At 39.4% G+C, this 26,339-nt stretch overlaps 1 protein-coding gene across 2 annotated transcripts in view; it reads left to right on the plus strand.

Moving 5' to 3' along the window:
• hdac4 (histone deacetylase 4) overlaps window positions 1-26,339 on the plus strand; it is a 204,797-nt gene that overhangs the window by 125,060 nt on the left and 53,398 nt on the right. For both annotated transcript variants that reach the window (XM_084724281.1, XM_084724282.1), the window contains 7 exons: window positions 9,177-9,305; window positions 10,455-10,561; window positions 11,109-11,228; window positions 12,352-12,565; window positions 13,597-13,814; window positions 22,103-22,369; window positions 25,231-25,417. In XM_084724281.1, coding sequence (XP_084580407.1) covers window positions 9,177-9,305; window positions 10,455-10,561; window positions 11,109-11,228; window positions 12,352-12,565; window positions 13,597-13,814; window positions 22,103-22,369; window positions 25,231-25,417 — 1,242 coding nt within the window. The remainder of the gene's footprint in view (window positions 1-9,176; window positions 9,306-10,454; window positions 10,562-11,108; window positions 11,229-12,351; window positions 12,566-13,596; window positions 13,815-22,102; window positions 22,370-25,230; window positions 25,418-26,339) is intronic.

Consider the following 26,339-nt stretch of genomic DNA (forward strand, 5'->3'; position numbering starts at 1 on the left):
GTTGTTGTGTTGTACCTCTTTACGTTGTTTTTATCTGTTTACATCTTTTACATTGTTTTCACCTTGTTACGTCTTTTAAATATTACGTTTTGTTATGTCTTATTTTTCATTTTTGTTATTTTCATCTTTTTACATCATGTTTTGTCATGTTATTTTTGCCTTATTATGACCTTTACATCTTTGCGTTTTGTGTCATTTTCATCATGTTCATCTTGTTACCTCTATCACATCATATTTAACTTTTTACATCTTTAACATTGTTTTTGCTTGTATTTTGTCTTGTTACGTCTTTAATGTCATCCAAGGAATGGTTCTTCTCTACGTGTTATTTTTTCATCCAATTAAGTCTTGATGGGAAGGCGGGTGCAATGATGGAATATAAAAATAATTAATAATTCCCCTCAAATACATTAAAATTAAAGTAACAAGTCTGTTTAGAAAATGAAAAATATTTGTTTTAAAATGTAGAGAGTGAAAGTAAAAAGTTACCAGAAAAATAAATACTCAAGGAAATTACAAATACGTGAAAAATCTACTTTTGTACAGTAACAGTGTACTAAAGTGTTTGTACTCTACTTAGTTCCCATCTTCCCATCTTGTATTTTTCCTGAAATCTCCTTTTCTCCTGAAATCTCCTTTTTTGTCATTTTTTATTGCTGGGGCTTTTCCACCAAAGTATAGCAGTTGTGACTAGTTGCCATGCAACCAGTAGCTTTTACAAGTTGGTGTTCCCAATCTGACAGGCGTTTATTCAGGGTGCGCAGTTTGACATAGTAGCCAAGTTGTGTATTTAAGTCTTTAAAACATGTCATGTCACTCTAACCTTCCAAGGCCACAAACCTCCCATAAAACATGAAAGACAATATTACGAGCCAGTGTTTGGTTTGTCCGTCCCAGACTACTGTAGAAACATGGAGGTGTAACATGGCGAAATCTGAGGGAGAGAACCCGCTCTCTGTGTAGATCTAAACATCTCATTCTAATGTAACAAAAACACAATGTTTCTTATTTCCAGTTGATTATACACTAATGAAAACATACTTATCAATATTATATGCCTTTTCTGCTATATTCAGCCAATAAACCCCCTGAATTTTACACATTAGACCTTTAAACAGGCTATTGAAAGTGAAAGCATTGAAGTAGAAGGATTAAAATACAGTCATTTTTGGTTGGTCAGCACCATTCAAACATTGAAAATGAAATTTGCATGAATTGCATAAATGCATTGGCTGTTACTATGGCTGTCTCCCTGTCATCCTATTTTTAAATCCACCAACACAGATTAGACCCTTTTCCACTTATGTCACTTATGACTTCCTCATAGTTCTCGTCAGTCTTCTTCACTTGAATCCTCAGTGGTTGGTGGACTTGTAGGCAGACCAGCCACTTCCAGGTATTTAACTAAGCCAAACTCTGTGGTAAAAGCCTTTTATTGTGTACATCTAATCTCAGCCCCATTGTCTCTGAATGTCTCACTGCCTTTCTGTTTACTGGATGCCAGTGATTGTAGCAGTCACTGTGAGTGTCTCTCTTCCTATCTGTCTGTCTACTTACAGTATATCCTTCAAACCTATGTAACATAATGTATCATCAACATAAGATATTTCTGGGAAGCTGCATTGATGAGTTTCTGAAAACTGCTCTATTGATTTCCATATATCTCCCTCCCTCTCGGCCCTTCCTTGGAGGAGCAGCATGGCTTCCCCCAGCGTGACTCCTCGGGACTCCCATCTGTCAAAACAGATGAGCAGCTGATCAATATCTTTCATATCAGAGAACCAGATTCCTCCTCCACTCCCTATTGAAATATTAAGTACTACTTACAGGGACGTTTAATCTGCTATTGATATGTCATCAGATGAGAAGGTACATAGACATTACTGGGGTTTGTAGAGTTTTTATGGCGATGTTGAGGTGTGACAGTGGACCAAAGAGACCTTGGAAGTTATTTTTTGTCTGGAGTGACGTGTAAAAGGAGACTGGAGAAACATTGAAGCAACAGTGCAGCGATTTCATTGAGAGAGTTCAGGCCGTGTCATCGGGACTTTTCGAGAATATGATACTTAGCATATAAAGTGAATAAACTCCAGTAACTTTGATTCAGGGATCTTGTGCGTTGTTTCAGTTCCTTGTCTCAACTCTGCTAGGACGTTAATGTCTGCAGCTGACTCACTGTCTTTCAGGGGCTGTAGCAGCCTCAGTTTTAAAGCTAGATGGATGAGACTCATCTCAAAGTGTCTGAATGAAAATAGGTTCTATAGGTACCCAAGAGTCTCCCCTTTGTGTTAATGTATTGCAGTGTTTTGCATGTTTGAATGTTTCTACATACTAGGGTCCCTAAACAGTATTTAAATTGCATAAATTAGATCAGACAGGAAAGCTGAGACTCCTGAGGTTTCAATGAGCCCACTTGGATTCATGTGTGATCATGTTAGTCCCCATAGTAGCCGTTTCATTGAAGTGAGATAATTTTTTTAAACTCAGCCTCACTGTATAAAATTACCTCTGAGATAATCGCAGCTCATGAAACTTCACAACCACAAACTAGAGACCAAGAGCATTCAGGGGATGTTCAGTGTGTATATATTGACAATAAAGGAGTTTCTGAGCAGGTTCTACATCCACATCCACATTTTTCTGTAGTTCCTCAAGGTCTTGGTGTCTTCATATGATATTTTGGAGGGACTTTTTGGATGAGTTTTATCAATTCTACTAACACCAAAACTGCTGCAACAACTTCATTCATTCATTCATTTTCTGTAACCGCTTAGTCCGTAAGGGTCGCGGGGCTGCTGGAGATTGGGCGAGAGGCAGGGTACACCCTGGACAAGTCGCCAGTTCATCGCAGGGCTGACACATAGACAGACAACCATTCACACTCACATTCATACCTACGGGCAATTTAGAGTCACCAATTAACCTAACATGCATGTCTTTGGACTGTGGGAGGAAGCCGGAGAACCCAGAGAGAACCCACGCAGACACGGGGAGAACATGCAAACTCCACACACAAAGGCCCTGCTCCAGCCGGGGAGCTGGGGGATCGAACTCAGGACCTTCTTGCTGTGAGGCGGCAGTTAGCACTGCACCACCGTGCCGCCGCTGCAACAACTTAAGAGACATAATAGATCATGAGAATGACAATCGTATACGTCAATCATAATGTTCTAAGCCCTTGTACACTCCAGCCTGCAGGCCTAATCTGCCCATTGGGTGACCCTCCAAACACTTTCTAATTCATAACAAAAATAAATTTATTCACACTGTTTTTCTCAGGAAGGAGCGACAGATTTGCCAGTTTTGTATGATGGAAGACAACTATTAGCTGCAGAGGATGATTCTGATCCCATAAATATGTAGTTTATGCTAAATGAGCTTGAATATGCAAAGCATTTGCAACTACAGTGCAGCCTGACTTATTAGTCAGTCCTTGCAATTTATTAAGCTATAGCCTCAATGATTATTCCAGTAATGAATCATGAATTAACAATTAAATTAATCATCAACTATTTTGATAATTGATTAATCATTCTGAGTCACTTTTTAACAGAAAATGTCAAAATTCTCTGATTTCAGCTTCTTAAAAATGTGAATGTGTCTTTTTTTAGTCCTCTATGATGGGAAAATGAATATCTTTGTGTTGTGGCTAAAAAAAAAAGACATTTGAGGACATTATCTTGGGCTTTAGGAAACAGATTGACATTTTTCATAATTTTCTGACATTTTATGGACAAAACAACTATTAATCAAGAAAATAATTGACAGAATAATTGATTATATAAAATAGTTATAAATTACAGGCCTATATTTAATAAGTAAATAACTCAGCAAATGTGAAAATTAAGAATTTCACAGAAACATGACTGTGCCTGTCATTTTACAAAAGTGGCCTCCCAGGCAAAGCAGGATGAGTGTCCCTGCTCTAAACTTTTTCACCTGATAAGAAAAGATGTAAAGTTACAATAGTCTGAATGTTCCAGAAAGTCTGAAAAGTGCTGGTTTATTTTGTTTGGTAGGGCAGTGGAGTCTGCTGGCAACATCACCAATGGTTGCATCTGGTGTGTACGTTTCCATAGAAAACAAAAATGAACAGGGTTCAACAACACATGAGAGAGAGGAGGCTATGCCAGGGGGAAGAGAGAAGTGAGGATTTAGGGGGAGGGAGGGAGAGGAGGGGATGGCTGGAGTTGAAGCAGGGAGAAAGGACTACAGTAAAAAATGCCAGCATCAGCAGTAAAACCAGTCTGGGCCCTCTGCAGCGAGTGTGTTCGCACGTGTGCACACTGGTGTGCTTTTGCCCAGTCGGCATTAACACCCTTCAAAGTCACTGCGTCCTGAGGTGAACACCCCCGTGGCGACCAGTGCCCAGCATACACACACACACACACACACACACACACACACACACCCCTCCTTCACCCTCCTTCTCTTTCTCCTTTACTGTCCTCCTAACCTTCCATGTATCCTTCCATCTAGATGCTCTCTACCTGCACTTGTCCTTTTTATCTGTCCATTTCTTAATGAGGACACACGGACACAACCTTGACCACCCCCTTCCTCCATACCATCATCTTTGTGTCCCTTGTCTCTCCTCTTATGGCCACCCGCCAAACAGTCTATAGTTTCAGTCACTTGTCAGAAATATATCAGATGTTTGTTTATGATTGCATCTGCATAACAAGAGATAACTGACCCTTCACTAAGCCCCTCCTTCAAACAGCAACTGTCCAGTTATAGCTCAGCAACCACAACTGAGGTGCTGCAGGCCTGTCAAGCTTTTGTATTTCTCTCTGTATTGAGGTGGTGTGTAGGAGGCTCTGAGACCAGCGGTACTCAGTGTTTCATGAATCTGGACAGTGGCGTCTTTTTTGTTATTTTTCAAAAACATAAAATACAAGAGCACTTATATTGGGAACGGGTTAAACTTCGTCTTTACCTGCTCTAACATTGGCACGTTGGGCTAACTAAGTCATGGCGTATTCCCAGGTATTACATTGTGATCTCTTATGTGAGGAGGTTGAGGAGAAGGATGTGGGCTGTTGCAGGATCAAAGTGGACTGAAGACGGCTCTGACTAGTTCTCTTCAGTCTAATACCGGCTCTCTTCCTGGGGCAATGGCGATCCGACTCGGTCTCAAAGTCTGCTGCAATTAATCTAATCCCACTATGTCCTTTTCCACAGTTAATGAGTGTGTTACTGTCATCTACTGTATACACGTTTTATATTAAGCTAGGGTCCAAAATGAGAAGCTGCTTTTGTTCATTTCTCTGTGGACTCAAAGACCCTGTTTCAATTTTGATGCTAAATCCACCACCGTTGTACAGAGAAAAGAGGGTCACACTCAGGACTGATATCATCCAACCAACCTTTTACTTGACCATCTCTGGTAGAAAACCACACCAAATGTTTTTGGCTAACCGGCCTTCATCACAACAGTGTTTTTGCAGTTTCAGAGTGGAAAGCTTGACAGGCATAGCTACAGTAACTAAGGAGGGTGGGGCTTAGCAAACAGTCGATTGAGTCCACATTGAAGGTGTGCAGTGATGGACCTACAGTCAGTAGCTTATGTGCAATAGCACCCAAAAGAATAAAACACATTCTCAGACTGAGTTTTGTTTTTACCCTCTCGGGTGAATCTTGTTTGTTAATGTGGGCCGCTATTTTGTTGGGGGCAGCTTCTACAGCATGTATGCCTATGGAGGCAGGAGGTCTATCTTTGATTAAAACCATCATAATGATTTGTTTTGTTACAAATGTCAGAAGTGTATTAATGATACTTAATGATACTTGGTAAAATTAAAAATGCTGGTTTTCATACAGAAATACTTGATGATACAGTAATATTTCTATAATAATTAAGATTAACTTTCTAACTTCCTCTAAAATGACTGTTGTAATTTTGTTAATCATTTTGAAAATGATTTAATTAAGACTTCTTTAATTTAAAAAAGGCACTATGTTAAAATATTAAGTTTCTGGCAGGCTTCATATAGTGTTCTGGATTTTTACACACACAGCCGTACTTTAGTTGACACTTTTGGCATCTCCTTCAAGAACTGTTCTTGAGGTTTTTTTCTGGTTATTGTTCTCCCCGACAGTGAAATTAAATATCCTCTCTTGTGTAATGATAGCAAAAATGTATAATATAATAATACAATGACAAAAGGTCCAGAATAATTAAATGTCCTTAATAATAAATAATGAATTTGATGATACATTCTTTGTTCGCATTAAAAAAATGTTTTTCCTTTTAACTGAAAGTACCTCTGCTTTCCTTCTTTAATAACATAAAAGTAGCCAGCCATGACCTTAGCATGTACAAATAATTGTCATGAAATGTCTCTGCCATTGAATGAAAATCAAATAATCAGCCATATGATACCATAATCATGGTATACTCTGTCACAGTCACAGGTGAGGTACTGAGGTATTTATTTTTATTGATGTATTTCATGTAGTGTTACATCCCTAATTGTTGGGACGTCATTTAATTTCATCCAAAGTCTAAATAACGTGGTTCATTTACTCTCCTCATCACTAACAAAATGTGAGAATTATAATTTAGGAATATTCAAAGCACTTCAAAGAATCAAACAGGCTTAAAAATAATGCTGAATGCTTGTGTGCATGATTGCAACAATCTTCATCAGCAAATGCCAACATTCATGAAACGTGCCTGCATTAATTAAACTAACACCAAATGTTCTTCGTCACATCAGAAAATAATAGAGGGAGTCTGATTTTCAATTATAGTTTTTTAAATATCATATTATAATAATTGTGGCAATAATTGTGGTAATGTCAAAATGTCAAACTACTACAATTCCCTGTGCAGTAGACTGAAATTGAATTGCGCTGCGCTCCTTCTCTCATACTCTTTTTCTTCTCCTCCAGCTCGGCTAATGCACAGCATTTTATCCTGACCCACCCCATCCCTCTTAACAAAGACTTTGGAAGAGTGCCCTCCACTTAGAAGAAGCTCTTTTCTAAATAATTGAGTTTCATAAGTTCAGCAGCATGTTCCCCTTAAAATTGAAAGTGCATTTGAAAAAGTACTTAGACATTATAGATTCACAATAGGTCATCTTAACCCCACTGACCAAGAGGTGTACAGAGTGCCTGTACCTTTCTGATGTACATTAAAACTTTGTGTAGCTTCATTCTACCTTGATTGGCAGTCAAGTCTACGGGAAGCAAGGCAAGAGTTTGCAATGACCCTCAATAAGACTTTTAAAGTTTCTGTAAACCAAAATCCACTATAGTCTTCTTACCATGCAATTTAGGGTCTTATGTTCATAATAATAAACACATAAAAAGTATTAGAAATCAGATTAGATCCATCAGTCATTTACGTCTTTGTCCAGTCTCTTGTATTGGTTTGAAGTGGGCGTGTTTGTGCGCATGTTTATTGTGCAATTAATTCCACAAACCAATCATAAAAAATCAATATCAGTTGCCATGAACATTAAAACAATTCAACAACAGGGAGTTGAAGCCATTATATCACTCCTTCAACACAAACAGTTTTAACTTAGCCAACATCAATATCAGTTTAAGTGTATGCTATATTTAGTACATTTTCCATGCTTAACTTTGCTTTTAGACAGACTTTGGACAGCGAACTAAAGCCACCATCAGACCCACAAAACTCCATTGAAAAAAATTTTTCCTTCACAGGACGCGGGAGTTGCCGCTTCTCTGCTGCCTCGATCCGCAGCAAGTAACATTAGTTTGGACCTGAACAAACATGTTAAAACACCGCAGTCAAACAAAAGTCAGTAACAGTAACACAAACTTACTAACAAACACAAACTCCTGTGTCCTGTGTCCATGAACTCTGGTGGCTGTAAAGAGAGCAGAGATGGCAGCTTCAGTTCCTCATTCTAAAATAAGCATACACTTAATTTTTTTCAAGTGGTCCTTTGTTTAGGTGGGACGTTTGAGGCAGCTATCAATCAAACGTCATCTCTTGAAACAGCAAAATGAGCTGTTTTTGAAACAGGTTTTCTAATAGTTATGAAGGTTTATTTTCACTCAGATCTTCATGGATGCTTAATGAGGAACTAAATATTGATATCACACATGCAAGTCTTCAGATGCTTTAATAATGCTTTAATATGTCCCTACAGCACACAAAGAAGAATCAGTTGCTTCCATTTGGCTGTACCAAAAAGTCCCAGCTCTTTCTCTCAGGCTAATGAACGCAGTGTAGTGTGTTTGATACAAGGTCGTGGGACGAGCATAGGGTCAACCGTTGGTCAAGCATCCAGCTTCAGCTAATTGAACGGAAGGAAGCCAGCGCAGGAGGGAATAAAGCTGCCCGTGTCTGGGTTGTCTGTTAGAGAGACACCAAAGCACAGTTGGCCAGAAAAGGTCAGGCCCTATCCTCGGCCCTGACGGGATTCCCAGAACACACTGAATGCTCGACTCTTCTCCTTCAGGCCTTTCGCGTTGACGCTCAGCAGCACGGTTCTGCTGCGAATCCAGAAGAGGGGTACATCTGTTTGTAGAGCCTCAAGAAATATAGAAGCGGGCGCACACATACCCATACAAACCAACACAAAGACACACACTGGCACTTTTTTTGGAATTGAAAGTGTCTACAAACAAGCAGTGTTCATTAGCCGAGCGTGGAGGCAGCATCATTAAGCGTGGGGTCAAGAAAAGCTGCCAGTTGGCTGCTTCCCCTCTTGTCGCAGTGCTTCCCACTGTCACATGATGATGGCTAACCTCCGCTCCTGAATCTGTCAGCCAACACATACAGTGTAGCCTATAGGGACGAGCTCATTAGCCCCACTACATGCCCGTGAACAAGCTCCCACTTGTGCGGCCCAGCAATCTACCACAAATCTGAGTGCCAGAGCAACCGTTTAGAGAGAATCTGTCATTTTCACATTCATGGGGCTAATTTTGGGTGTAACACATTAATATTTTTAGATTGGGTGGCCCAGTTGGAAATCAAACACTTAACCCTGCCATTGCTTAGCTCTATCTACTTAGTTGTAAAATTGGACACACATTTGATGACTAAATCATATATTAAAAACACTTTTTTTCTCCAGTAATGTTTCATCAAGTATAAAAGACTATCTTAAATCTTTTGTGTTACTTTAGAGTGATTTTTTTTTAGGAAATCCTCCATCATGTCCCTGTTCCTTTCTGTGTCTCGTCAGCCTCGGAGCCCAACCTGAAGCTTCGTTCCCGGCTTAAGCAGAAGGTGACCGAGCGCCGCAGCAGCCCTCTGCTCCGAAGGAAAGATGGTCCCATCACTACTGCTAAGAAGAGGTCCCTAGACGTGGCTGGTGAGCTCTCCCTCACTGTTTGTTTGGTATCATGATAAAGATGTGCAGGTTCTGATTCTGAAAGGACAGCAGAGGAGATGCCAACACACCAATTTAGGTGGGACAGAAAGCCCCTTTCTAGCCCAGTTAAATTGGTGTGCAGGTATCTCCTCTGCTGTCCTTTCAAGTTTGCCTCCCATACTGATGCACCCAAGGTGTTTTGATGCCCCAAGTAGGGGCAGTTTCAAAGCACCCTGACAACTTTGCCAGTAGACAAGTTAAAAAGATTTAAACAAACCCTGAGGTTGGGCGGTGTGTAAAGATGTTCCAACTGGCCATCATGTTGTGTGCAGCATTTGAGTCCAAAACAAATTTCCCTATGGCGACAATGAAGTATATCGTATCGTATCCGCCGATTGCCAATGTATTTGTGTATGTGTGTATGTGACACTCCCTGCCCTACGCCAAGTTTGCTCCGTCCAGTAAACAAAACAAACTCACAAAGTGTCAAGAAAGGAAATATTCTAAAACCCATTTTCCTAAACAGAAAAATACACTTTCTGAATCTGAATTTCTCCTTTTTACTGAGCTAAGACGCCTTATTAGGTCTTTGTGAAACACACTTAGTTAAAACTAGACTGGAAAACTAAATAAAATTCAGCAAAACTGTCTTGGTTTGTCTTTCCACTATTCCAATATTAACCAACCCTGTTTTGGCTGAAGTAAATCCATAATTCACTGCATTACTTGTGAAAATATTCTGACTCTATAGGCTTTCCTCTTACTCATCTTCAGTGGGTGTGTCCTGTGCCACTGAATGAGAATACATCATTGAGCAAGCCTTTAAATTAACAAAATAAAATGACAAATACAACCCTAATATCCCCATATAATATCAAGAATTGAATTTTGCCTAGCAACGTGATTTTTGATGGCTTATCTTTTCAAGATGTATCTTATAAATAAATTTAGACAGCATTGTCATTAACTTAACTTATCGTAGTTGGGTTTTGGATGTAAAAAACAAATTCATATTGTACATACTATTATATGAAGACATTCCAGAAGGGCTATAACAGAACAAATTCAAGGAATAATAGTTTAATATTTCATCTCAGAAAGGTGACTGACCGTTAGAAAAATCTCATTTCTGTGTTGTGCGTGTTCTAGAGTCTGCATGCAACAGTGCACCAGGCTCAGGTCCCAGCTCGCCCAACAACAGCTCCAGTAACATCCCCAGCGAGAACGGGGTCACCATCTCCAGCAGCCCAGGAGAGGTAACCAACATGGCCGCCACCATCCGCATGTGTATGACTGGTGTTTTGGTGTCTGTGCGTCTGTGCGTCTGTGTGTCTGTGCATCTGTGCGAAGCAGACAAGGAGCCAGAGGTAGTACAGGAATTATATGATATGACCCCACACAAACTGCAACAGAAGTCTTTACAACTGTTCTAGTCTCATAAATGTTTTATTAATAATAGATCAAAAGTCTTTGTGGACTAAAAAACTAAACCCAACTTTCAGTCGGCATGAGGGTGAGTCGATAAAGACTGAATTTTCATTTTTTGGTGAATTATCCCCTTAAGACTGCTTTGAGGACACAAAATCTGTTGAGTTTGTTTATGTTGCAATTTGTGTGCGGTTGACCCCTTTTTTCTCACAAAATGCCTGTACTAAGTACTCCAGCAGGATAATGTTTATCTATTTTAATTTATTTTGTTGGCTCAAGCTGTGTGAGTGTTTGTGAAAAAAAATGCAAAGTACAGTTTGTAACACTTTGTGTCTAAACTCTGTGAGTATTTACTCTAATGTCGTGTGTGTTCAGGCCTCCCTGCTTCAGAGGTTGGCTGCAAGGGAAGGTTCGGTTAGCCAGCTCTCTCTCTACACCTCCCCTTCTCTGCCCAACATCACCCTGGGACTGCCAGCCACAGGCCCCGCTAACACTGTGAGTACAGTCAACATTATAATGATACAACATCACTAATTACGCCAAAGGATATAATCAGGCTTAATCAGGCTCAGGGAGTAACAGAATACATGTGATGGGTTTACGTAATCTGGATACAGAAAAAGGTAACTGTATTCCATTACAGTTACAGTTAAAATAGATGCTAACTCTTTATCATGGCATGTAGTGAAGAAAAATGCTTCACTGGGTGGAAATTTTTGCCATTTTTTGTCTTTAAATCAATTAATCAGTTGCGCACAACAAAGGAAGGAGTAGCTGGATTAACTGTATTATTAATCGAAATTAATCTGCATCTATTTTGGTATTTGATTTGATCATTTTTAGTCATTTTTAAAGAAAAAATTCTGTTTCTTCAAGACATTTGAGGACATCATGGGAAACACTGCCTGGCATTTTTCACCGTTTTCTGACATTTCATGGATCATACAACTAATCGATTAATTGAGAAAATAATTACAGATTAATCGATGATGAAAATAATCAATAATTGCAGCCCTAAAAACTATATTTGGCCTCAACAATTTCACCATATTTTATATTGAGGTATACCAAAAGTAATGGAAAGTCATCAACTTACATTGCTTTAATATTGTGATACTTGGATTACACTACTGATTACATTCTTTAACAGGTAATTAAAGTGTCAGTACATTTATGAAATAACCCTTCCAACCCTGATGCACACAGCGTGTACCCTTGCCTCTCTAATGGATGCTGGTGGATTACGTGGAAATAAACTGCCAGCGCTCTCAGCCTGGTTAGTTTACTACAGAGAATAATAATGGGTTCATTAAAATCAACAATCATTCACTTGTTATCTTTCAAGCTCATCTGTGCACACAGAGGATGCCAAGTCTAAACTGGGTTTCCACTTGTGCATAGAAAAATTAAAAAAGGGAAAGCTCTTATCAATGATTTTTGGCATGAAGATGTCTTCCATGTCTCTCTCTCTCTCTCTTTCTCTCTCTCTGATTCTCTTTCTCCCTCTCACTCCTGTTCTGTCTCATTTGACCTGTCTCTGTCTCTGTCCATCTGCCTCTCTATCTGTCTGTCTTCTCTGTGCTTGTGTCTCAATCTCCCTCTCTCTCTCTCTCCGTAGGTGGTGTCAGGACACCAAGATGGTGAGAGTCGTCTGGCGCTGCCTGCGTTACAGCAGGGCATTCCTCTGACCCCTCCGTTCCTGCCCACTGCCCACCTGCCCTCCTACTTGGCATCTTCAGCTCTGGACCGGGAGGGGGCCGGAGGGGGCACGGCTGGTCACAACCCCCTCCTCCAACACATGGTGCTGCTGGAGCAGGGCCACAATCCAATGGGTCAGTGTTTACTCTCTTTATGTCTCAGCTGTCAGTTAGCTGCTGTCTTCCTCTTCTTCCTTGTCTTTGTCTTCTTTCACTTTCTCTTTTATTCTTCTTCTGTCTCTTTTTTCTCTTCACCTTCTTTGTCTTCTTCTGTGTTCTTCTTTTTCTTCTGCCTCTTTTTTCTTAATTTTTTTTCTCTTCTTTGTCTTCTCCATCCTTGTCCCACTTTCGTTTTCTTCTTCCTCTTCTGCCTCTTTTTCCCTTCATCTTCTTTGTCTTCTTCCTCTTCATGTTTGTCTTCTTCATTTTTCTCATTTTCATTCTTCGTGCCTGTGCTGCATTATATTGATGGGTTGTAGGTCCATCTGTTCGTTCGTCCGTCTGTCCATCCATCATTTCATCCTTCCCTCTGTCCCATTCTTGTGAATGCAATATCACAAGAATGCTGTGACAGCATTCCTTCAAATTTGGGTCAAACATACTTCAGAGTCAAGGTAGCTGTGACTAAACAAAACATGTTTTTGACTATAACTCAAGAATTCATACTCTATGATGACAATTCAGAGACAACATCCTCAAATGTCTTGTTTTGTCCACTCAAAGAAATTCAGTTTACTGTCAGAGAGGAGTGTGTCTGTGTGTTTTATGTTCGTTGTTAGACTCTCTATTTTGTCCAGCTGTTCCCTTCTTTGTTGTGTGCAATTTATTGATTGATTTATAAAAAGAAAAATGACAAAATTTCCACCCAGTGAAGCATTGTGCATTGTAGTATTTCATTCTTTTTTTTTACATTGTAATCCAACTAATAATCCCCATTTTTACTAAATGTATTTGTAATCTGATAATGTCTTTTTTTATCCGTAACTGTAATGTGATACAGTTACTTTTTTTCTATCCAGATTATATAATTGTGTAACATGTAATCTGTTACTCTCCAAGCCTGCTCATAAGCAAAAGCAGTGATGTACAAATCTACAGAAATAAGACCCATCCTACGACAAAAATGCTAATAACATTCTCCTGTCACCGCTCTGTGTTTACCACAGTTGGACTTGGTGGCCTCCCACTGCCGTCACCCTCTGTCTCCAAACTTGCGCGGGGCCACCGTCCCTTGGGAAGAACCCAGTCGGCCCCTCTGCCCCAGCAGCAGTGCGGCCAGGCCCAGGCCCTGCAGCAGCTGGTGGTCCAGCAGCAGCACCAGCAGTTCCTGGAGAAACACAAACAGCAGTTCCAACAGCAGCAGCAGCAGCACATCATCAACAAGGTACCATACATGCATTTATGTATATAGGTGTTTATAATGTCATTTAAAATTAAATTGTTCTTTTCTGTAACTGTAATGGAATACAGTTACCCATTTTTTCCTAATTCTGTAATCCTGTTACATGTAATCCATTACTCTCCAAGCCTGGTGATAAGTGTGTTTTGAAGTGTGTGTGTGTGTAGGAGTATTTGTCCATCTCCACGACTCTGATTTGCTTAATGTCTGTGAATCCTGTCTTTGCTCCAAGAGCAGGATGAATCAGCCTGCAATCAGCAAGTCTTCTAGCAAGTCTTTCTTGTCTGTGTTCGTGTATCCCTACTTCTCCCTGTCACCCTGGCAACTGTGCTCTAGAGGAAGCTGCCTCCATATATGGTCACACAGGAAGTGTGACTCACTGCAATATTGTGTGTGTGTGCATGTGTGTGTGTGTGCGTTTGCTCAGGGTGATAAGGGATTTTGCAGCATTATAGGGTCATTGTATAGAGGGAGATGGTTGTTTGTGTTTGTGTGTGCATCCATATGTGCGAAATTCCTGTCAGATTAAGTCCCATTATCATGTGCTCTTTGGCTGTTGGTGGCTTCCTCTTCTTCAAGCCTCTATGCTGTTGTGACTCCAGGTAATTAAAGTCAGTGTAAAAAAAAAAAGTCTTCTAAACACATCAGACATGTTAGAAAATAGCTGCTGAAAACATGAAAATACTGAGGACTATGAAGTACTGAATTGTGGAGATAAGACTGTTGTTCACGATTTCTGTGTTCAGGGTTTTTTGGGCGAACCTGAAACATGGCTCTGTGACATGTCAGACTCATTGTCCCCCAACACCATATAAGCCCCACGAACCGACACACGACCACACACACCGTCACCTTCCCCTCAATAATGTTCAGTTACTAACGTACCTTCAGTGACTCTCTCAGTCCAAATCAGCCCAGCAGTTCACTTCAGCTCACTTCAGTTCCAACAACCAGACACAGAAGAAAAAAAAAATACCATCCTGTCACCGTCCTCTGGCTCTGGTGGCTCAAACATTTCTGGACATATAAAGCTGCTAGATGGAGTGTCCATGTTTCAGGTCGTACTAGTGACGCTGAGACATCGGAGCAGCATTTCAAAGCAGAAAAAACTGCTCATTTGTTCCTGATTTTGAGACCTAATTTTATATACTTAGTGTCTTTTTTAATCATTTAAATATGGAACATGTTTCTGTGGTGTTACAAACTCAGAACACACAATTTTACTGCTTTACAGAATCATTAAAGCTTACTTGTAAAACCATGTTATTACATTAATTCGTGTAAATGCTATTTTCCAGTTCACATTGAGTATAAAAAGTCAAAACAGTTTGAGACATGATTATGATTAGTGTATTACAGTATAATAAGGATTGTTGTAGTGTCACATTTTTGATTGGTTTAGATTGTAAGTTTGTTTGTTTGTTTTCTTATTTAAAGGGACAAATGAAAATCAAAAATACATGTTTTTCCTCTGTCGGTGATAGAGATGTCTGCCATCACTCCGGTATAATGGAACTAGATAGCACTAGTCCTGCAGGGCTCAAAGTGCAAAAAAACAACAACAAGGCTTGTGAATTATCTTGAGTAACCAGGTCATGATTTTTGAGAAGAGACGCTGGTTTTTGAATTTTTCAGATGTATTATTTTTTTGTTGCTTTGAGCACCACAAGCCAAGTGTCATTCAGTCAAATTATACTGGATGAATTCTGCAACTCACACCAAAGAAATCTATATGGATAAATGGCACTACAGGCCAGGGGGAAAATAAGTGTTTTTGATTTTTGGGGTGAACTTTCCCTTTGAAAAAGCACTCAGTTTCTCAGTTAAAATGCACTGAACTGTGATACCTCTTATGATTGTATGTATGTTCTGGACCCGTGCTTTACATTCATTGTGCATGTGTGAAACAGGATTCCTCTCTAATTCAGCGCATCAAATTACAGACCACTCAGTGTAGATCCATGTTAAGACATTTATGGCAGGCATTCCACTTGAATAATCTACAGTAACCAATGATCTCCAAACAAGTGATGTTGGCTTATGAAATACAAGTAATGTTTGCTTCCTGCCTGCTGTTGAATCTGCCCACATTTTTGTGAATTTTCTAACAAAGAAAAAAAAACTGTTGAGGCACAGAGAATATCAAGCAGACAGTGACAGCAAGGCCAATACCACACAGGCCAAAGATGTGTTCACAGATAACAAGGGGAAACACTTTGTCCCTTTGTCAAACAAGTATTTCTGTAACATAATTCAGACAATCAAAGGTCTATAAAATCTCAAAATGCAAGCCACATGCATAAACCCCCTTCATCAGCAGAATTACTGCAACTGTTTGTTTTGAAGCAGCTGACGTTTTAAGTTTCTGTTAGGTTACTTAGAATCTGCACTTAACGCAAGTGTATTATTCTCCATGCTTCCCCCCAACTTTATCAGCAATTAAAAGTAGCCTGATCAATCTGCAATGACTATAATAAAATTCTAATAATCTATATACTCCAATATTTCAGATGTTGCTTACTAGTACTGTGATTTATTTTTGAGTATGGTTTGTTTCTTTGTCTACAGTAAGTGTGTCTGCTCAAAGGGGCATGGCAATACCAAATGTTTTATTTCAGCCAATATCAATAATTATTGATAATTTTTAATAGCCTATCTTAGTTAAAGACCAAGAGAAAAAAAAAGACTTAATAGGCTCATAAATTTCCCCGGTGTGGGACTAATAAAGGAATATCTTATCTTATCTTATTTTAAAACCTCCCAAAAAGCTGCCATACTGGTGAACTGACCTTTTTTATTAACTGTTTCCTCACCTTCTGATCATTCTTTTTCTCTCTCCACGCTGCTTCCGGTGCTGTGTCACACATCGATGGTGCAGCTGAACGACACACCTGTTAAATGATTGGCTGTCACTCATAGCATGCGTCTTTATCAAGAGATATGACAGGCTGCTTTCATTTAAATGAAACTTTTGAACATTTTATTGAACCATTTTTTTATTGCCATTGATGAAAAGTCTTTTGCTGATACATATCACTGTTGATTTATTGCCCAGCCCTTGCTAGCATTGTGATAGACTGACAAGCTCCCCAGTCCTTTCCCTTCATACTCTTGAAGTGTTTACCTTGATACATGAATCAAAATTATCACCATTTTCCTCGCTGTTTCCTCGCAGGAATGGTTTTTAATTCTATTCAGCCTTGGGCTGAACAATTTTGAAAAAATATCTTACTGCAATTATTGTGGCTGACATTGAAATTGCAATATGATTTGTGATATTAGAGGAAATTATGATTTTTATTTATTCATCGTTTTCATTGGGAAAATTTAATTATGGTGTGATTTTTTTTGTGGGGATCTGCAAAAAACAAAAATGTTTTTTTAATCTGCATTATGTGTCAGCTAATCTTTCATTTAAAATGTTGTTTTGACACACATTTTGCCTTTAACACATCCTGCAATTTCAAAATTGCAGTAGACCATGTTACAGTTTCCCTAGAATTCAGATTAACTGTTCAGCCCTGTTTCAGCTTTTCACAAGTTGAAAGTGTGCAATTAACTTCAGCTACAAGTTGAAGTTGTTGGTGTGTAGAGACAGAGAGGATTTTGGTCTTTCAGTTGAATGATCCCCACTTCACAGTGTTACAACCTGTTGTTCCAATTCCATTCGCCATATATCACCTGGAACATGTAAGGAACTCAAAAGTCCCTCCAGGAAGTTGTGATGTTGTGATCGCAACAATGCGTGTGCTTTCAACCAATCTCTGTGAATTTTGTCCAGTCACCGTTATCATCAATGATCTGTGCACTTCTTATATTTTATAATTTTGTACTTTTTTTTGAGTTTGAGATTCAAAAAGATGTGCTCCTTTGTGAAATACTCCCCAACAAGCCAACTTTTTTATTAATTTCACTAAAAAAAATTCTTTTTCAAAGTTTCCTGCATTTTTCTTGCAAAAAACACCTAAAACATTATGTGCATGCACCACAATTTTTTAGAAAAGCTATTTTAAAATTGGCCATTTTAGGCTGCAACAAGCCCCCCAGAAAGCCTGCAAAATCTTGGAAGGACTGCCTTATTTTGTGTGATATTTTCTGGGATAGGTTTGTCAGTGGAACCTGCTATATTCAGTTTGTCAAAGTTAATCCAAACCTTCGTTATTACTGTATCAAAGGCAGAATTTGATGCATACACAAAAATAACCTTGAGCGAGTGAGTTGTGTAATATTGCACCGATGATACACTGTCAAAACACTGGCACCGAAACCTGCCAGCTTATTAATGTTGTTATTTATGAGTGCACTAACAGTAAAGTCGCCAACAGCTGCCAAACAGGTTCTGATGGTGGCATCTACAGACACCTAAATACAGCCATCTCACTCACTGTTTTTTTTCCCCCCATTGTGGCAAAAACCAGCTCGCTGACATATGTGCCTACCCAGGAGTCTCATTCTTACAAACTGTAATATAAATAAATTACATGTCCCCAGCTAGTCTTTACTTTGTTTTGTCTTTTTTCTGCCTCTCGAACAACACAGCAGAATGCCAAATGTTGAAGTATCCCCAAGAAATACTGTTGATTGCTGCATAATAAAGTCCCCTTCTGGAAAACAGTACAAATACACTTTCTATTTAACATGAGGAAGTAAAGCAGCATGTCTCTGCTGAATGGTTTTAAAGGGTAGGTGTAGATATTTTCCCTCGATCTGTACTGGTTGTTCTGGTGCATTTGCAGACTTTTGCAGATATCAGTTGGAGATGTCCAATATAATGGGACTAAATTGCACTTGGCTTGTGGTTTTCAAAGCACCAAAAGAATACATTTGAAAAATTCAAAACCAGTCTCTCTTTTTCAAAAATCATGACTCAAGATAATCCCCGGACCTTGTTGTGAGCACTTTCATGTACAAACTACTTCCTTTCTGCAGTAGAATCTGCTGAAGCTACTCTAGAATCTAATGGACTTTCTTTCTAATGGTAAAAAAAAGTAGTTCCTACAGGAAACTCACAACAAGGTCAACAAGGAGTTCTTGTTACAACCTGCCCCACTGCTGGGGAGCATTATAACACCAGCTGAGGATAGATGCAACAATCAGATGTAATTTGCTGATTGATGAAGAACATTATTTCAGAATAATGAATACACAGTTTTGAATAAATTGAACAATTTAAAGTTACCAAAAAAGATTTTGACTAAGACATGGTTAAAATTAGAGACTGAAATTGTGACTAAAACTCAGACTAAATCTGACTAAAATAAAACAAAGACAAATCTAAGTGACCCAAATTATTTTTGATTTTGGGGTGAACTGTTCCTTTAATACCATTTTTTCCTTGATCCACCCTGTTCACCATCGGATATCCACCACTTTGTAAAACATGAATCATTCACGGCCGTCCATCCTGTCCTTTTTCACATTTTTCAGTCAAGTCAGCAGTGAAAAGGGGCCCTTTCTGCTAACTAAAAAGTTGGCTTTAACAGTCGGGCATGTTGACAGCAAAGACAGGAATGAAAGAATCTTGAAACGGTTCCAGCCTGAGCCCGCTGCTTACAATTAATTACCTGAGACAGCTAAAGCAGAACTCTGCTGTACCCACTAACATGATAGTGTTGTGGAAGCGTGTGAGAGAGACAGACCGACAGTGACAAGAGTCAACTGGTGTCAAGTGTTTGTGTATACAACCGCCTTCCCTTCCCCACCTCCCGCTCCCTCTGCCTTCCAACTGATTCAACAGGCTCATGTCGCGTCCGTCCTCCTCATGGTTCACGTCCCAGCAACTATTTCCTCTGTTAAAAAGCAGGGCTGGAAGGAGAGAAAGAGAGAGAACAACAAGAGAGAAAGGAAGAGTGAGAATCCGAGCAGCGGGAGTGGATGAGTGTTTTGAGTTTGTTTGGAGAAGAGGGACTGGGATGAGGCAAGAGCCTGCTCCTCTGACGTCAATGGACTGTTCCCTGGGCAATATGCCAGCCAAGTGTGTGTGTGCCTGTGTGTGTGTGTCTGTCTGTGTGTGTGAGTTACATGTACAAACAGTGGTCCGCTCCAATCATGACCTACGCATCAAGGTTGAGGTCTTTGACGACAGGGACAGGGACAGCTGCCACAACAAGATTCCCATCTACAATTCTTCCTCTCTTTCTCCCTTGTTTCCTTCATAGATTTTCCTCTCCTCTACCTGCAAATGATTTTCAAATACAGTCTTTGAGCTAATTTGATGAGTTTTTTATATAAATAACCTCATAACCAGAGTTCAGAGTTACAGGTCAGGTTTATCTCCATGTGTACAGAAAGTACACGGCTAATGTTAGCTGTTGTTTGGTTAAACTTGAGGTCTTTTACATGTTTTTTTTTGGTGCTCAAACCAATCAGTCAGCTATTTTTGGAATGAAAAACATCTTCAGTTGGCCAACACATGTAAAAGCAGTACATCATGCATTGTTGTCCCTCTCAGTTAAAGGGATAGTTTGGATTATTTGAAACAGGTTTGAATGAGATACTGTACTTACCCTTAGTCAGAGGGATGGCGGTCGACACACCCCCAGTTTGAAGCAGTAGAGTACCAGCTAAGCAATGTACTGATGTGGACATGGTCAGCAACAAAACATATTTTAGCCACCTCAGAAATACAATCAGCTTAAGTATATACTATATATAGAATATTTACTGCCACTGTATAAGCTAGATATCACTCTCTTCTGCACAACCAGTCTCCTTTTGCAAAAACAGTCATTTTACTTCACAGAAGAGGGGAGTTACTGGTCTCAGGTTGCCTGCATCTGTTAGTTAGTTTGTCATTGTGGTATTTTGGTGAAACCAAACCAACCATTTAAAATACAGAACTCACACAATAACACACAAAAAACTGGTCTAGGCAGCAGTAAGATTAAATGAATGATTTTGCCTATGGAGTCTGGTTGGTTTGGAGAGAGTGATATTTGGCTTGTATTGTAGTGATTTCCCATTGGAAAAGGCTGTCTGACGGCAAGGTAAGGCTTGAAAAAATTCTAAATATGGCATCCACTAAAACTAGTGTAGGGTTTTTTTTACATTTTGGCCTTTTTTAGGTGGTGTTTGCTGCTGACTCTGTCCGCAGCAGTACATTGGTTAGGATTCATGCTGCTTCCATAAACTGTGAGCGTATTGAGAGTCAGCTATTGTAGGTAAAACACTGACTGTCTTTCCTGCCCTCTTTTTCTCTCATGTTTGCTGAAGCTAGATTTTTGTGGTTTCTTTTTGTTTTCTTTATTTTTCAAAAAAAAATGATAATTTGTTTCTCTTAATAAGACCTCTGAGGTGTCAATTACATGAATATATATAATATTTTTTATATTTAATATATTTTTATATTATTTCATTGTGTCCGCCCACACTTCTGAAACCAAACCTGCACTCTTGACAGTATCTTACATTTTTCATATTATACCTGGTTCTCTGTGTCCAATTTTGCCAGATTCTTCCTTGTTTTATATCCCTTTATACGTCCATTTTCTTATTAATTTGCTTTTGTTGTTATTGTCTTAAAAATACAATGTCTTGAATGTTTTATTGTATTTATGCCTTGTTTTTGCTTTTTGTTTTTATGATCTTTTAAATGCAATTTTAATGTTCTCTTCATTTCAGACTAGTGTTGAAATTTGCCTTCATGCAGCCCTGCTGATTGCTGGAGTCACAGTGTGAAGCCATCTGTAGTTTATCACTTGACATGTAGCTCAGGGGGTTGTGACTTGTTCTGGGAATCAGAGGTTGTGAGTTTGCATCCAGGGTGATGCTGAAGTAATGTACTAATGCTTATTTAAGTGTTTCCTTTGGGGACCAGAGACACGATTTCATAGATATTTTTAATTTTAGAAGTTTTTAATAGTTAACGGTCTGGACAGTTCTGCTGCCGCACCCTCATGTCATTTGTCTCCTCCTTTCTCTTCTTCTGTCTTTTTGGCTTCCTCCTCTTGATCCTTCACTTCTTCTCCTCAAAATACCCGGCCCTAAGCCATCGCTGCATAGCAGCTATAATATTAATTTATTTCTATGCTCCTGTAAAGCACTTTGAATTGCCTTGTGAATGGTGCTGTATAAATAAACCTGCCTTGTGTTTTATGATATACCAATATCAGTTCATCCCTCAATACTGACCTGACATTTAGTGGACAGTTTTTATCTGAGTGTTCCATGATTTAGATTATTTTAAGCATGCATGATCCAGAGGAGGCCTGACCCCCAGTCATAGCGGTGCACTGTAAAACGTCTGACCTGAACTTCTCTTATCCTCACCTTAGATCATGTCCAAGCCCAGCGATCAGGCTGCAAGCTCCAGCGGCTCCGGGCCAGCCAGGCAACACCAGAGTCACCCAGAGGAAACAGAAGAGGAACTCAGGGAGCACCAGGGGCTCTCGTCCTCATCCTCGTCCTCCTCCTCTACGTCTGTGCAGGAGACGGGGCCTCTGCGAGGGCTGGTCATCAAGCAGGAGCCCCCAGACCCCCAGGAGCAGGAGGAGCGGGAGCAGAGGGAGAGACAGGCCGAGAAGGACTTCCTGTTCAGACAGGTAAGGATGCAGGGCGGAAGAGGAGAGGAAGAGGAAGACTTGAAAAAGTCTAACTGGGAGTAAAATTGTGAGTCAGTCAAAAGGCAGATTCAACAAGCTAAATCTGCTTTTCAGAGTAAAAATAAAAAGATGAAACAAACTGATACTGTAAAAAGTTTGAGAGACATTTAGCCTAGCTTCTCAAACTGTGGTACGTGAGCTCCCTCTATTCAAGAAATAGAGTTTTTTAAATGAAATAAGTTCATTTAAAAACATAAAACTGTCAACAATTTTTCAAATGAAAATGCAAAAAATATCAGATCATTGAAATATTTAGTATCTGCATGCGCATATGTCGTCCATCCAGCAGTTACAAGCTAAACCATGATAGAAGATAATAAACAGAAGTGAGGTGAAGAGAATGAAAATGAATGCTTCAAAAAAAAGCATCTGGAAACTTGGCTTGAAATAGTAAAAATGCATTTATGATATCAAAGTTTAGTTTATCATGAAGCATTCATAAAGACATGAATGAAAATGAAAACAGAAAAAATGCTCATTTTACTGTGTGGACTATTTTCCAAGAACGTGTGGGCGGGTCAGCTTGTATTTGAGTGACAGCTGCTTCAGGAGTCCCAACACAGAAGCTAAGTGATATCCTGCTGTGGACCGCTGTAGATGCAGGCAGCAGCAAAGCAGATTTTAGCCATTTAAACAAAAGACCACCTAAAAAAATATCAGTTTAAGCGTGCACTATATTTAGAACATGTTCGCTGCTTTACTTTGTCGTCAGACAACGTTTTCCAATAGGGAACTGACCATCTCTGCTCTCTTCACAACCACCAAACTCCGTGGACAGAAACAGTCTTTTTACCTCACAGGACAGTGGAGTCGTAGGAGTTTGTGATTGTTAGTTAGTTTGTGTTATTGTTTGACCTGTGTCTTAACAACTTTGTTCAGGTCTAAACTAATGTTACTGGCTGTGGATTGAGGCTGCAGTAGACCAGCAGCTTCCATGTCCTGCAAGGGAAAATGACTTTTTTTCAATGGAGGTTTGGGGCTGTGAAGTGAACACAGATGGCGGCTTCAGTTCTCTGTCAGTAAAGGCTATGATATTCTAAATATAGTGTACAATTAAATGGATATTTATTTGGGTGCCATGTTAAATCAGTGTTTGCGCTAAAGGAGTGATACAATGTTGTTGAGCTGCTCAGACTTTCAGCTGCAGCAGCGATAGAAGAGAAGTTTTGTTGCACCCACATAGCAACTGACAGATTTTTTTAGGACTGGTTTGTAGAATTAATTGCATAATAAATCTCAGAGCACAAACACACCCAATTCAAACCCAAAACAGGAAGGTGGACAAAAATGTAGATGACAGTATTTCGAATTTGGATTAAATCTGATTTCTAATACTTTTCATGTGTTCATGGTTAAAAGACTAAAATGGATTTGGGTTTATGGAGGCTTTAAAAAATGCTAGTGAAGTGTTTGCTATACATGCTAGCACCAAATGGCACAAAACATTAAGGTGGTACTTGCAGAGGACTATTTTCTGAGGTGGTATGTCATGTAAAAAGTTTGAGGAACACTGATTTAGAGGAATCACGTTTATATGAGTCTATACATTGTTTTTTTTCTGTAGGATAATCCTGTGTAGTATGTCTTGAAGGAGAATGGAATGAGATTTCTGTGACAGCAGTGACAGATGGAGCTCGCAGTGACTGACTGAAACATTACACTCTACATTCAGTCCATCCTAACTGTCTATCCTGCCCACTCTCCGGCATATTTTAAGCTATATTTAATTTTTTTTTGCCCAAGTCACACAAAATGTACTTATGCACACTATCTTCTACTAATGTAGAGTAGTGTGCTTTCTATGAATGGCTTAGGGCTTGTGTACCTCCTCCACACTACTCCTGAACACGACTCCATATTGACACATTCTCATGCTTTCAAAATACACACTGTACACCCACACAAATACCCTGCACTACACACAAAGCCTCCCAATTTTGCGTTACATGTCCCTGCACGTATCCGACATACATTCCCCGTCTGTATATCGCTCAGGCTGGATATCTGTGCACGCGCATGCGCTCCCATACAGTCAGGACACCGTGTCCTCATCTGTCTAGCCCATCCCTACTGTCCGCTCAGCCAAATTCAATCAGGCACTCCTCTCACTGTCGCCATGGCGCCCATAGTGTAAGCAGACACGCCCATCACAATTGAACAACAGGATTGCTTGGTGAGACTCTTCTGAGCGGAAAGATCACCCACATATTTCTAATTTCCGAGTTTCCAACTTCTCTCATGAGACTCCTTCAAATGAAAATATTAATAATAAGTACATGTTCCAAAAATTGATTTCTCACTTCGCTTGATTCTTTTGGTGAGGAGTTTGTTGGATTGTTATTTGCCAAGTCTCTCAGGCTGCTCCCTTTATAGTCACATGAAGAAAGTAATCATTATGTGAAGTGCAGTTGAGAATAAAGTGATTTTATTTTAATAGTATCCATTATACTTGTCAAAAGAGGGCTTTAAGTATAGTGTTTTCAGCTGAAGGCTCACATGAAAGATATTGTAAGAGCTCTGGGTTAATGACCTGCCAAAGAAGATTGAATTACTACCATATTTATATGGTGTAGTCATGTGATCAGTGCACAGAACAGAAAACCAGCATGTCACTGTGTAACCCAATATCAGCTCCCATGGAAGTGGCTTATATTGTGTTTTACAGCAGCTTTACATTTTCTAGTATCTAGTGCCACCCTCTGGCAAGAGAAAGATATTGCAGTCCAGCAGTCATACAGTATGTCACCCAGTGTGTGTGTGTGTGTGTGTGTGTGTGTGTGTGTGTGTGTGTGTGTAAGCAGCAGGCTCTGCTGTTAGAGCAGCAGAGGATCCACCAGTTGAGGAACTACCAAGCCTCCATGGAAGCGGCCGGGTTATCAGTGAACTTTGGTGGACACCGCCCCCTCTCCAGGGCTCAGTCTTCTCCAGCCTCCGCCTCCTTCCCCATGGTCGTACAGGAGCCGCCTGCCAAACCTCGATTCACTACAGGTCTGTTTCCAGGAGGGTCACTTTAAAAATAGATTTTGATACAGTTACTAATTACTTGTTAAAAAATGCAGTCAGTAACATAATCCAAGTATCACAATATTAAAGCAGTGTAACTTGAATACTTTATGTTCCTTTTGGATTACCTCAATATAAGATATGGTGAAATTGTTTTGCCTAATATAGTGTTTTTAATTGTTTTCATCATCGATTAATCAATTGATTATTTTCTCTCCTAATCAATTAGTTGTTTGGTCCATGAAATGTCAGAAAATGGTGAAAAATGTTTACATTTAAGAAGCTGAAAATAGAGGTTTTTGATATTTTTCTAATTAAAAAATTAAAAACAATCGATTGTCAAATTAGATGCAGATTAATATTAACAATAGATTAATTGCTGCAGCTCTAAGCATCCTTTGCTATGCACAATTTATTAATTGATTGATTGATTTAAAGACAAAAATTGTGAAATTTTCACCCATTGAAGCATTTTCTCACTAGAGGTCATGATAATGAATTGTCAGCTGTGTGTGCACTGTGCATGGTAGGATATCATTCTTTATTTTAAATTTGTGATCCCCATGTTTACTAACTGTACCTGTAATCTGATTATGTCTTTTTATCTGTAACTCTAATTGAATGCAGTTATCTTTTTTCCTATCCAGATTAGGTAATCTTGTTCCATGTAATCTGTTACTCTCCAAGCCTGGTCATCAGTAATGATTGGTTTTCAGACACTGATAATGTTTATTACCTGATAATTCAATTTTTTTTATATAAATTACTTGGGTCTCCTATGGCTTTGGCTTCATATTTCTCCATTTTTTGTTTCAAGCAAGGAAGAATTACGTTAATTGTGTGCCAAATGAGTTAATGTCTGTTTATGGGTTGTAAGAAATCATAAATCATCTTTTAGAGGGAGCAG

Source organism: Lutjanus erythropterus, chromosome 8 (genome assembly GCF_056507025.1).
Source record: "Lutjanus erythropterus isolate fLutEry1 chromosome 8, fLutEry1.hap2, whole genome shotgun sequence".
Classification (NCBI taxonomy): Eukaryota; Metazoa; Chordata; class Actinopteri; order Lutjaniformes; family Lutjanidae; genus Lutjanus; species Lutjanus erythropterus.